At 41.8% G+C, this 13,975-nt stretch overlaps 1 protein-coding gene across 5 annotated transcripts in view; it reads right to left on the bottom strand.

Annotated features, from left to right (window-relative positions):
* Window positions 1-8,404: 8,404 nt before the first annotated feature.
* Window positions 8,405-13,975, bottom strand: part of LOC108052568 (ecdysone-induced protein 75B, isoforms C/D) — a 109,897-nt gene continuing 104,326 nt past the window's right edge. For all 5 annotated transcript variants that reach the window (XM_044456787.1, XM_044456788.1, XM_017134979.2 and 2 more), the window contains one exon: window positions 8,405-10,896. In XM_044456787.1, coding sequence (XP_044312722.1) covers window positions 8,455-10,896 — 2,442 coding nt within the window. In that variant the 3' untranslated portion in view covers window positions 8,405-8,454. The remainder of the gene's footprint in view (window positions 10,897-13,975) is intronic.

Here is a 13,975-nt window from a genome sequence, read left to right as displayed (position 1 = left end):
TCATCGCACCCAAATGACATTCTTTTCTGGGACTTGTTATAAATTAGAATTTTCGGTTTCCTCCTCAAAGTAATTTAATTCAGAGGAAAATTACCATTCGGTTGACACTGTTGAGCAAACACGTTTGAAAAGGCAAAGGAATCGGAATATCAGGGGGATTCCTAATTCTGTTTGCACTACCCAGCAGGCATGCAAACTAAACAAATCGAGGGAAGTGTCTCCAAATAAATCTGCTTAAAATCAGAAATCACTTAGCCACCACACACGCGCCCCGGGAAATAAATGTGTGTGTATATAAAAAGGAGCGCGTGTCGGTAATCAAGTGCGAAGCAGAATAAGATGAAAAACCGGAGGAAAGATGGAAATAAGGGAGCGAGGGCATGGAAAGTAAATGGAAAAGTTGGCCAAGGCGGGAGGACCTTTGACCCCGTGGGCAGGCGCGTGCAACACTTGTCAGCATGACCTTGGCAGCTGTCAATGCCATTCAGGCTCCACTCGAGCTCCACCCCCTCCCCCGATCCTTTCTGTGTAATTTGCGCGCTTAGCATATTTTTAGGCGCTGCAAAGTTTTTGGCACATTTATTGTGTTTACCATGCCTCCGCTCCTTGATTTTACGACCATCCCCAATGGAACCCATCAAAAGCTGCTCGTTAATGCGGGCAACAAGGGGTTAAAAGGTGGCCTGCTGTCGATGGCAGGCAAGTTTAGGGCTCAAGTGGGTTTGATTCTCGAACAACTTTTCGAGAGGGTGCTAAAAACAGCCAGAGATTTTTTAATAAATATGACCCAAGTAAACATATGATGAATAATATTCTTTTTTATTTAACATATCTTTAAATTTCTATGAATTTTTTGTTTGAATTCTTCAGAATTTTTTGATTCTTGGAACCCACATTTGAGATAATTTTCGGTTTTTCCAACAGATAAAGACAAAATAAAAATACAAAGCGTCGTACTTAAAAATAAATTTAAAAAAATGCTTTACTATTTTGTTTTATGAAAGATAATAGTTTTTTTGTTATTTAAAAAGAAACATTCTAAATTAACCTATACTTCATATTTAAGTTTTTTACTTTTAGTTCCGTTTCAAAAATTATTGAATGTTTTGAGGCATACAATTATTTAAGCACTTTACCTTCGGAACTGGGAACAATTTGTACCATGCAATTTTGTATCAAATAAATCTCATTATTTTCCATTTTCTTGCAAATGAATGGCTCCGATCTGAAAAACCGCATGATATTTTAAGGTCGACTAAATGTGTTTCATACTTTTAATTAAGTCCCTGTGAATCAGTTTATAAGGAAAGCAAATTACTCATACGCCACCGATGGCGCTCTCTCTCTCTCTCTCTGTCTTTCGTTCTCTGTCTGGCTATCCTCTGTCCCGCTTTCCTGGCAATTTGTGTTTGTAATTTCAATTATGGTTTACACGAGTGCCCTTGTTGTTGCTGCCGTCGGTGACGCTGTTACCCCTCCTCCTCTTCCGTCAATATTAAGTATACGCCCGAGTTCGTTCGCCAGCTGCATTTGGCATTGGCGCCCGCTCTCTCTCTCTCTCTCCCACCCACTCTCCCAGCCGGCTGCTATCAGCTCTGCCGACGTCGACGCCGACTGCAGGCCGTCAACTGCAGTTCAAGTTCAATGTCAAGCGCATTTTGCTGTTGTGTTTATATTTTCAAGTGTATTTCGCCGCCGTCGTATTTGCCTTTGTATTCCCATCCGTGTGTTTGCCGAACTCAATCTTCTTCTTTTCCAGCTATAAGCGTACATTATTGTTTATTCTTTTACGATGTATTTCACCATTGTTGTTATTTAACCTTTTCAGATGGAAACCAATTTGATTTATCTGCAAGTTGGTATTTACAGCAAAATTCGGTGAATTTTTAAAATATTTTATTATCCACATTTAAGAAAGTCTAATTATATCTGTTCGTCGAAATCTGTAGTCATAGAGTCCGTAGAGTTTTTCAGGGTAATGACTTTAATATTTAAGATTTATTAAAGCCAAAAGCATTTTTGGAGAACCATTATTTAATTTTAATAGTATTCTTATAATAATTATAATATAATTCTGTAGTTATAAAACAAGTTCTAGAATGAAAGTACCATTAGTAACACATAAAATCCAAAAATTATTCTTTCTTTTTAATTTTCAAAGGTTTTATTGCCTCAAAATGTTATCAACTATAAGGCTGGCTCTCGTTGTAAAGTTTCAAACTATCAGGGTGTGAAGATTAACAAGATAGTATTTAATTGACTTCAACGAGCCATGAAAAGTGAATGAACTCTGGGACTTAAACTGCTAATAGCTTTAGTTGTGGTTTCATATTTCTGACCATTAAACTGTGGCTGCCCACATACGCAACTATAAAGTGTATCTATTATATTACCCCCTTTTCCGGATCGATTCTACCCACTCTAATCTAAGAACCTTTCGCAACGAAATATATACTGTCGCCAGGCTGGGGAATACATAAATCGCCACATTTACGGACCCAGAGCCCAGTCAAAGCAAACACGAACAAAAATCCCCTGGCAAGTTCACAGGCAGGCCCCTCAAGGACAACTCGCGCATAATTCCAAATAAAATGTATAACCATTAGGGGCGATCCGTGGGGGAGGAGAAGGGGGTGGTGCTGAGCACGCGGCACATAAATGAAATTTATTATATGCTGCGCAAAATTTTCTATACATTTGCCATCGAAATTCGTTGGCGGGAATTTTTGCTGCCTTCTTTCTTTCACTGTTGTTGCTGTTGTTGCTATTCGCTATTTAGTCTATTTATTTGGTGCGAGTGTGTCGCCGTCCCTGTCACACGCAGGCTGCTCCTATTGCCCCCCGCCCCCCACGGGAATATAACAGCAAAGGCTTAGAGCCAAAAAAAGGCGTAAAAACAGTAAAAGTGCGTAGATTAGGGCTAACTAAATGAACCTTGGAATACCCTGGATGTTTGCAGAATGCTTTATTTTTTTTTTTTTGAATTATTCTTAAAAAAAACACCCACAAAACTCTGAAAGTTCTTTGACTATAAAACATTTTTTAATTTAATTTTATTTTGAATTAATTTAAACAACATTTTTTTGCTGGCATACAAAAAACAATAATCAGAAATTAAACTTAAGCGAATAAAAAGGATCCAAAGTATTTATATTCTTTTGTTATTTGGGAGATTATATTAATTTTGGTGTGTATGGAAATGAATGGAGTACCTCAGGTAGGGCCCTATATACCCAACATTATGGTATAGAATGAATATCAGCACTCGGCAATAATAGCCGAAAAATGCCTAAAACCAAAGGCCCATGCTGACGACAATGGTTGTAGAAAGAGACGGAGATGGGTTGGGGGTGAGCGAGTGGGGGATAGGGATAGCAATCACATGCGTACGCACGCGTACAGTTCGTCGGGCAGAGAGGGGGTGGTGCGTGGATGGTGGTGGTCGGGGGGCGGAAGGGGGCGGAGCTCCCCACACGCACCGGCCAAACGCGTTGCGTGAGTTTTTTATTTCAGCGCGTGCTCTCATCAGGCGTCGCCCTCTCTCTTTCCCACTCCCTTCGAAGCCGCCGTCTCTTTCCCCCCATTCAATCATCTGCTAGAACTTTTGCTAATTTCGTCTAATCAGCTAACCTTGAATATTTGTTTTATTCCCCGCCACCATCCCGCGGGTGTATTTATTCTCGTTTCATTCTTCTTTTTTTGCCCACGTTGGAATTTGCCCTCTGCCGCTGCTTCTTCTACGCGCGAGTTGTTATTGCCGTTGTTGTTTGTGCCTCAATTTATTTGAGGCTTGTTTTATTTCAAGGTGAAATATGCGCAAATAAAAATTGCCGAAAAATATCGAAAGAAAATTGCCAAAAATATAAGGATAAGGGCAACGAAATGGATACACCCTATAATTTTTTGATTACGAATAGCCGTATACTAATTTTAACAATTGAAAGCGTGGACACGGGAATGATCTATAATATTAAAAATTAATATTTAATCATTTTTTTTCTGGCAATTAAGTGTTCTAATTTTTTGTTAAACGTTTGCATATAATTTTGAAAACCTCTTACTACAGCTTTTTTCAATTGATAGTTTTTAATTTAATTAAAATATTGATTGTTGTCCTAAAATTTTAATTATTTTAAGTGATTTTGATATTTATAAATATTTTTTTGTTGGGTGTTTTCTTTAACAATTTTCCAAATAATCCTTTTTATATCAACATTATATACAATATTATAAAATAAATATTTTTTGTTAAAACTGTAAAATATAATTATTTGGCAATCTGTTTTCCAATGCTTGAAAATAATTTGAATGAAATATATTTAAAAGTACCAATGATCTTCAATGATCATTTGTAGCTTAATTTGTCCTGCACAACCTTAAAACTCTTGCCAAATGAACTTATTTCCACATAAGAAAGCCAAATAAAGTATCAACCATTTGAATGTCAAATCAGTGACCAAGAAGAGCTTCCATTGATTGATTCCCTAGTAACCCAACCCCCGAAAGTGCAGTGCACTGCTGCATTTCCTGCTTGTCACTTGTCGCCTGTCACTCATTACTCATACGCCACCGTGCCCACACTAAGTTAATTTGTTGCGCTCTTCAAGTTTCTTTTTCTGATTCCAATTCCGCCTGTGACCCGCCACCTCCCCCTTTCCCACCTCATCTCACTTGGCTTTGACATTGACTTTGAAGATAACGAAGTGTGTGTGTGTACAAGTGGCTCTCTCTCCTGCACACTTAAAATTAGAATACCCTCACACGTTTTAGCTGCTCTTATCGGTGTTTTTCTGAGTGGTGGGCGGTGGGCGGTGCTGGGGGGTGGGATGAGTATGAGTATGAGTATGAGTGTCTGCCTATCGCTGGCATCGACTATTGTTATCTACACGCGGCACTCACGCTGCCCAGACGCTTTAACCAGTTAGGGCCACCCCGTCCGCTACAACAAAGTTGATTTGATTATTTCGGCAAATTCATTTCGCGACTCTTATCGGCTCAAGGTCACGGGCAAAATTTCAAAACACACACACACAGACACGCCCAAAACCAACAAAAGCTTAGGACAGACAGGCGCGACATTGAAAATAATCGCTATTCTCGGGGCGAAAGAAGAAGCGGCAACCGCAAAGAGTCGAATGTGAGTGCGATAGGCTTTGGGCGTCTATGAATGTGGGGATGTGCGATCGGCAGATGGGGAGGGGCGGAAACGATGAGTAAATAACCAAGGGTTACTTAGAATGGGTGCTACTATTATAAACGTCTACAGTCAAAGAAAAAAAAGAGTACTTCGGTGATTTCAAATTGAGGGGAATGCTTAAATGATCGAACGTCACTTAAGTGCCTTCTGAAAATTTTATGTTAATATATTTTACCCTGTGCAAATAAGCTGCATAAAACCAGTATGAAAGATATATAACAACTTTAGGATATATAGTCATCAGATTTTGAATAAAAATCAACTTGGGTTTCGGTTTTTTTATGAAACCCCTGGTAGATAATTGTCAAATGTTGGAGTGTCATACCCCATTGAGTTCGTTATAACACATCCAATCAATCGGCATAATTAGCTGAAAAATCTAACTTTTTGTAGTTTTCTACCCAGGAGCAGCTGGAAATATTGCTGTCCAAAGCATACAGCTGGTCAAAAGCTTAGAACAAGAAAAGTACTGTCAACAGTACTTTTAATAACCAGAGAGTGTTCCATTTTCCATTTGCTTTTTAAAACCTCCCAAAGTCAAATAAAAACACATGCGATTCTTTTTCATAATTTTTGTTGATATATTTTAAATACTTATTTTCAATATTTTATTCACATATTCCATTCTGGGGGGTTTTTCATTGTGGTTCCATTTAAAACAAACTGTAATATTATGTTATTTCACAAATACAAATTTCTGCTGTTAATTTTTTTTATTTTTATGGAGATTTAATCAATTGTCAAAACATTTTTTCGTTTTCTTGCATACTTCCGCACTTTCTCGCTGTCTCAATTTTCACATTTTTTGTTTTTTACCATTTTTGCCAAATTCTCATGTTTAAAAACTCTTTTTTGCCGCAATTTGTCTTGTGACTTTCCTTGAAAATATATTCATGTGTGTATATATATATTAATAGATATTATTTATACGGTATTTCATATGCCTCAGCTGGAGTTGCCTCAAAGTTGCATTATTCATTTCAATGTTTTAGTTGCTATTACGTTACGTTAAACTCTTACGGCTGTTTACGGATACGTTTTACATATACTTTTACGTTACGTTACGCTTAATTGTCGCAATTTCATTGTTTCAGTTGTCGCTGCCGTCGTTCGGTTGGATTTCCCTATCAGAATCCATCACCATTATCATCATCGTGACCACCATAAACACCCATCTTACTCATCGCCCAATGCTGAGATAGTTTTTACATAAAATATTCACTTTTAGTTACACAATTACAATATTTGGTTGTGGTTTTTTCTGGCTAAAAGTTACGGACAATGTTACATACACCTACATACATACACACAGACACCAAAATCGTTTCATCTACGTACATATGCTTGTGTGTATATATAGAGTCAATTATTGAAGTGTGATATCTTTGTTAATTTTCGTGGTTTTTGGTGGAACCAACGCTTCCTTACGCTGCATAAATTTTAAAAGAATATAATATTTCTTGTAGATTTTCGCTCCTCTTCGAATTTCCTCCGCCAACGTTGAGGATTCTTTTGTTTTACACATTTTCCTTGTGGCTCATTTATACACATAAAATTGTTGTTGATTTAATTCTAATATAAATACTTTAGATATAATTTTGTGAATATTTTTTACAGCACGGTAGTCAAAAAGAAAAATAAACCAACTGAAACAATAAATCTTACCACTCCAAAACAAAGTAACCAAAAACTGAAAATAGGAAAATGGTTGAACTGAAAAAGAAAATTGAAATGAAAAAACTTAAGAGGTTTTTTTTTGAAATTTTTAAACAAATTTTTTATTGATTTGACAATACAAATTTCTGCGCCAGTGTAATTTTTTGTTTGTTTTTTGTTTTTTTTTTTTTTTTTGCATCTTTGTTTTTTGTTGTTGGTTTGTCTAAGCATAAAAATCGTAATTAATTAATCATAATAATTAATAATCATAATAGTACATCATAATTAAAATGTAATTAATATAATAGTTTTGTTGCTACCGCAAGTTTTCTCTTTTTGTTTTTCTGTAATATAAATGTATACTTTACGTTTAAATAATATATCATAATTTCTGTTTGTTTTTTTTTGTATTTTTTGCTTGGTTTTCTAAGACGCCAATCAATCATTGAATCTTTTAAGCATAGGTTTCTTCATTAATAATTATGTGTATTTATATGTACTTTAAATATGTTTTTGTGTTTAATTTAACATTTAACTATGTACACAACAGATATATTTAACGTTGGGTTTTTCTGCTTCATCATCGTCTTACTGCTTTCTGCTAAAACTTTAAGCATTTTGTTTGATTTTCATTCATTTCGTGTTTATTTTAATTGTATTTTTTGTGGTAGTTTTAAAATTAGAAAACAATATTTATTCCACTTGATTCTTTAGCATAGAAAAGAGATTTGTGCCAAAGGAGAAATGAGGAACGCGGATAGTTGACAGATAGGCAGACAGAAAGATCGATAGAAGGGTGGAAAACTATAACAAATTCATAATATTAGTTAAATTCATAAAAAATGAATCGTTATCAACTTAATCGTAGTTAAAATTTGTTGCAAACTGCACTTCAATTCTGCTTGGAGATCGCACAATAAAAAATTTCACACACATTGTTTTGTTTTTTTTTAGGTATTTAAAAATTTAATAATAATAATTTGCAGTTTTTTCAAAAAACATCCAAAAAAAGCAAAGTAGTTTTGCTCCACCTACAACTAAAGCGCTAAACATAGTTACTCATAAACGTAATTAATATGTACAACAAGAGCTTAAAACTTATAAAACAATTAGGGGTCGATAGACGGGTGGCGTGAGGGGTGTTGGGGGGTTTGGGGGGTGTATGGGGGGCTTGTGGGTAGCAGCTGAAGAAAAGTCAATGCAAAATCAGAGCGCTGCCTTGTTTTTGTTTGCCTGCTTGCTACTTTAAAGTTTAACTGCTAAAATATATTTATGTTTTTTTCTGGTTTTCTTTTTTTTTCTTTTGTAATACCATTCAAGCTTGGGTTTTTTTCTTGTTTTGTTTGTTTTAAATTAATAACTTGTAGTTGTTTTGTTTGTTGTTGCTTTAAATATTAGTTTTTTTGTTGTTGTTTTAAATTGCATGCATGTTGGTTTTGCTTTGAAACTTTGTACACGGCTCAATTAAAAGGTAAAATAATTTAATTCAACTCCCGCCGATCCCAGTGATCCTGCTTCCTTCGCTGAACTGCCACTCCCAGTCTCTGTCTCTCGCACTTCTCCTTGTCCTTCTCCTTCTCCTGCTCCTTGTGTAACCACCCTTACGCCTCCAGCTTGACCTTGTGCACGGCGGTGGTCAGTCCGGGATTGGGTGATCCCGATCCCGATACCGATCCCGATCTCACACTCGCCGGCGGACTGCTGCTGGGCGCAGGACTCGCCGCCGCCGATGGCGGACCATTCGAGGCGGTCACCGTGACATCGGCGGACAGTGTGGGATACCGCTGAACGGCATTGGCGGCGGCCACCAGAGCGTGCAGCTTGCTGGGCGGCGGCGTCGGCGATTTCTTGGACAGATTGAGCGGCTGCGCCGAGTCGGCAATGTCCACCTGGAGTTCCAGCATCGGTGCGACGGCACCCGATCCCGAACTGGAGCTCGCCGGGGCACTGGTCCCGTTGCTCGTCGAGTGCGGCGACTGGAAATACTGGCAGCTGCCGGCCGAACTGGAGCTGCAGTTGGAGGATGTGGAGGAGGAGGACGAACTGGAGCTGGAGCTGGAGCTCGAGCTGGAGCTGGAGCCATTGCTGTGCGGCGAGACGGACTGCTGGCGCTGCTGGCAGGTGGTGGTGATCACCGAGCTGCTGCCCCATCGCTGTTGATTCTGGCCCACCGGCGGCGGTGTGGAACTGCTGCTGGGACTGCGGTTGCCCACACCGTTGGTGGTGCTGCTGGCCGCCGTGCTGTTCTCGCGCTTCAAGTAGTTCTGGATGATGTCGCTGCGCTTCATCTGCTCCGGCGTCATGCGGGGCTCGGCCATCAGGGACTTGGCCAACACCGAGTGTGAGCTGGCCATCGAGGCCTTGGGACTGCTGCGTGTCAAATGCATGTGCAGTTGGCTCTGGGCGGGATTTCCTAGGGCGGCGGAGGCGGCGGCGCTGCCCACCACCGAGGGCGGGGGCGTGGCCACACTGTTGGGCACCGGACTCTGCCGCGGACTGCCCGCACTGAGGCTATTCGAACCGGATGTGGAACTGCTGGCATCCGCCTCGGCGGTCTCGAACTCGCGATGCCTCAAAGCCCGGAACTTCTTGTGCGGCTTGTAGGCCTCGTCCATCAGCGAGTTGGTGTCGTAAAGTGGCGGAGCCTGCAGCACGCGCTTCAGCACCGGCATGTCCTCCACAATCTGCCGCTTCAGATGGCCACTGCTCGAGGGTTGGGGCGAGCGGACGGGCGACACGGCCACCACACTCAGCTGGGGATGCTGCACCACTTGGGCCTGATTGCCGGCGGCATCACTGCAGTCCAGGGCATCGTCCACACTGGATCGCGGACTCGAGCAGGAGGAACTGCCTCCCGAACTAACGGCCTTGCATTCGTTCTTCTCGTTGCCCGACTCAATGCCCGAATCCGTGGGTGAATCCAGTTTCCTGTAGCGGGCTGCTCCGGCTGTCAAATGGTGGTGCAATTGTGGGTGCTGCTGGTGGTGCATTTGCTGTTGCTGCTGCTGTTGTTGCTGCTGATGCTGTTGTTGCTGCTGCTGTTGCTGCTGCTGCTGCTGCTGGTGGTGTCGAACAATCGGCGTGATTGTCAGCCCATTCTGGGTGAGATGTGCATGCGAGCCGACAATGTCCATGTCAGCGGCCCCGGAGTCACCACTGGAACCGGAATTGGCCCTGTTCCTCAGGGGGCATCCGCCGGAGAGGGTGGCCGCCAGCAGGGGAGCGGAACTGGCCAGCGCCGAGGGCTGTTGCTGCGGCGGCGAGGGCAGGGACATGCCCTGCGGCTGCGAACTGCTCGGACTGCCGTAGTCCAGATCCGCCGACTCGCTGCTCGACACCGAGCCCAGCGGACTCTTGGCCGCCTCCACGTCCATGGCATCGGCCCAACTGCCCGTGGGCGACTTGTTCTGCTGCCCATCGCTGTTGTTGCCATCCTCCATGGACCACATCTGCTGGCGCAGCAGCTCCTTGTGCTCGGTGCGGAATACGACCAGCTTCTCGGTGTGCAGGGTGCTCAGGGTGCGCAAGTCGGGCATGGTCTCCAGCAGCTTGGCCAGGAACTCCGGCTGATCGGGCCTGTTCTGGGCCACAATGTACTGCAGACAGCCCTTGAGGCGCGAGTACATCTTCTCGATCAGTTCCAGGTTGCGCAGACCCGGACGATCCGGGGTGATCAGTACGATGGCGCAGAACAGACCGATCTCGGCATCTGTCAGGTTCATCGAGTTCATGCGCTCCGCAAAATTGAAGGTGGAGTCCACCAGGAAGCGGGCATTGGCTCCATTCTGGATCGCATCCCGTCGCATCACCTGGCCATTCAGGCAAATGATCGAGTTTATCGACGAATCAAACATGCAGATCAGGCGCACAAACAGCGCATCGAAGAGTCCCGCCTTCAAAAGCGTGAACTTATCATCCTGGGTGAGCAGCTGGAAGCCGGGAATCATGCCGGCAAAGTCGATCACGCCGCGAATCACGTGGGCGAAACGCTGCGAGAACTCCTGCTCCGATTGCAGTTCAGGGGCGGGGTTCAATGGACAGGCCTGCAATGATAGGGAAGAAAGGGGTGAAAGGTTAAAAAGGGTTACTAAGAAAATAGAGATCTTAAATAAGTTATTTAAATAAAAAACTATCTTCCTATCTGGTATAATAATTTATAGTTTTTATTAGGGATTCCAAGACTAGGAAACTTAAATATGTTATCCAAAAAAATACTGTTCCACTATCTGCTATATTATATTTCTAGCGTATTTTAAAGAGTAGTTTTTATTAGGCAATCCAATACCTTTTCCTTATACTACCCTATAAAAATACTATCGAAAAAGTTGCTTTGCATATAAAACTTAAGTCAAATGCTATCGCTGCTGTCAGTCTGAATGGTAAACTTTTCCTGTAACTGTTGCTTGGCCAGTTTTTCCCCGCACCCCCATCACGTCATCGCTTATTTCACACGCGAAGGTCAGCGAACCTCCCCCCACCCCGCTCCTGGCCCACTCATTTAAATCAATAATAATAACTATTTGTACTTCCGCACGCCCACCGCACACCAGCTATCTGCCGTCTCCCTCTACAAATGTCGCATTTCCTTAAACACCGCTGGAAGCTTTTTACAAAACCAAAAAAAAAGAAAAAAAAAAAAAAGGAGGGAAGAACGTTGGGGAAAAGCTTCCACTACGTCAGCTGGCTGTTAGTTTTTCTCTGGTATTAGTTTCTAGGGGCTGCTCACGCTTTCCCCAACCCACCCTCCCCCAAAACTTATAGTATTGTTAAGAGCTTTTGCTGCTGACATTAGCAGCCAAGGTCGACGAACTAGAGTTCAAGGTTCCGGATTGTGTGCTGTTACTATAGTTGCTTCTCTTTTTCCTGCTTACGGCGCGTGTTTTTTTTTGTGCTAGAGGGATGGTTGCAAAAAGGGGGAGCATTTTATTCCGAGTCTAAGCTAAGCGAATGCGAATGTTCATGTTATTTCGCCATTTGGCTTTCCGGGATTTGAGTTACATGAACATGCGCCAAGTGCCCCAGACAGAGAACGTGCCACCCACCGCCCAACCCCCCTTGGCCACCCACCATCAACCACCCATCATCGCAACTACCCACCATTGTTTTCAGCAACTTGATTTTTAATTTACGTTTGATTTCATGTGTGTTTTTGCTTTTTATTTGTTTCGTTCTGTTTCAATAAGCACACGTTGTGCTGTCTGCCGTGGATTCTTCTTTTTTTTTCATCTCCCCCGTTGGGAGCTTCGATTTTCGTCTGATTAACCTTGAAAATGTGTTTTATTTGTGCGCAAAAAAAAAAGAACGAAAAGAAAAGGAAAAAGCTATACAATAGAATGAAATTGGCTCGCATAAAAGAGAGAGGGAAAACTAGCAGCCGGCAACCGGCAAGCAGATTTTCCCCGCACACATTTTCTTTTTGCCGGCGCTTTAAGGTCGTCGTATCATTTGATTTTTCGTTTCGAAAATATTTCTTATTTGCGCAAAAGCGGAAATAGTTTGCGAAAACACTAATGAGTGAGTGTGTGTGTGTACTGGGGCTATTTATGACTGGGCGGTTATCCCCCCGCGAATTTCCTTTCCCGTATCACAAGATCACAAGAAGCGACCTTCAATTGGCGTTAGTAGTGCTTGTGTTTTTGCCAAAAATAATTCCCAGAATTCTTGTACCGGCTGATATGGACAGCGGTATTGAATAATCTCTAGGGCTAATCGTTTGGCTAGAGGAATTTTCTATTTATACCGGTATTCTATTTCTTATGGGCGATCGCAGTCCGAGATCGGTGCGACTTAACCTCACCTTGCACCGCCGTCGAATCTTCCGCCTTCCGTCATAAACTGAATTGCCGACTTTCGCGCATTACGACGCTTCCTAATGAACCACCTGACAATTTTACAGATTGCTCTCGCTGTCGCTTTATATATGGTGTATATTATAGAATATATTGCATTTTTGTGACGCCGTTTGTCTGGCATTCGCTTCCTCATGCTCATGACATTTTATGCATATTTTTTAGTGCCATTATTGTTTACTCATATATAGTGGAAATATCAACTGCAAACAGAGAAAGAGAGGGAAGTGCCGTCGTCGTCGTAGCCGCTCATTTCATTCATTCCAAGGTTAAAAAATAACTCGCCCCAAGGTCGTTGGTCGTCGTCGAGCTAGTCTACAATACACACAAATATGTGTGTATGTGTGTGTGTGTGTTCTTTATGGCACTTCTTGAACTGCCGATCGCATTTGATTTCTTTCTTCTCGAAATCACCAAATCAAATTTTAACTTTTTTAGCCTTGCACTTGACTCTGACTTTGTCCCGCTGTTTTTCCCAATTTCTTTTTTTTTGCTCGCTTGTCGCATTTTGTATGTGCTCATGTTCGCTTTTAAATATTTTAATAATAATTTATTTAAATGGACAACGCATGTGTCTGGCCCACCCTACCCATCTCTTTCTAATCCTGTGCTATCCCTCTCTTTCCCACCCCCCGCGATAGCAGTGTGCTTTCATTAATAATGACGCTACGCTTGACCTTGAGCTTTAGAACTTTGTTTGTGTACTTTGTTGTTGCCGAGAGCCGGGACACGTTTTTTTTTTTATATTTTATAAAGCACTTTTCTTTATCGCATTTGGTTGTGGTATGTGTTTTTTTTTTTGGGTATTTTTTTTCAACGCCCCATCATTACTTCCTATATTTCTGTATAACCCAATCCATTTCCTCTGACCCCAAAAAAAAACACACAGTGACGTCGATTGTAAAATAAACAGTAAATGGAATTTACAAAACTAAATAAACGATAGCTGCTGGCATTCATCATTTGGCTGTCATAAACCTGACATTGACGAGCTTTTCGTCAAGAACTTGACCCCAAACTTGCCACTTCAATGGCCACGTTTGGAGGCCCCACAAGAATCGCCGCAGAGTCGAAGACTCAGCAGACGAACGTGTGGCCCGCGATTTCCTGGTTTAGAATCGTGCAAACAGGTTCACCTTGGCGCATGACTAACGCCGGCAGTAGTAGGCAGTAACCAGTAACCAGTAACCAGTGACTAGCTAGTCTACGTTTGTTATTGCTATTGCCATTGCTTTTGTTATTGCTATTGTTGTCGCTGATCTATGCATGTCAA

This window comes from Drosophila rhopaloa, unplaced genomic scaffold (assembly GCF_018152115.1).
Source record: "Drosophila rhopaloa isolate 14029-0021.01 unplaced genomic scaffold, ASM1815211v1 contig_150, whole genome shotgun sequence".
Classification (NCBI taxonomy): Eukaryota; Metazoa; Arthropoda; class Insecta; order Diptera; family Drosophilidae; genus Drosophila; species Drosophila rhopaloa.
The sequence above is the reverse complement of the archived record's forward strand: the minus strand, read 5'-3'. Positions and strand labels throughout refer to the sequence as shown.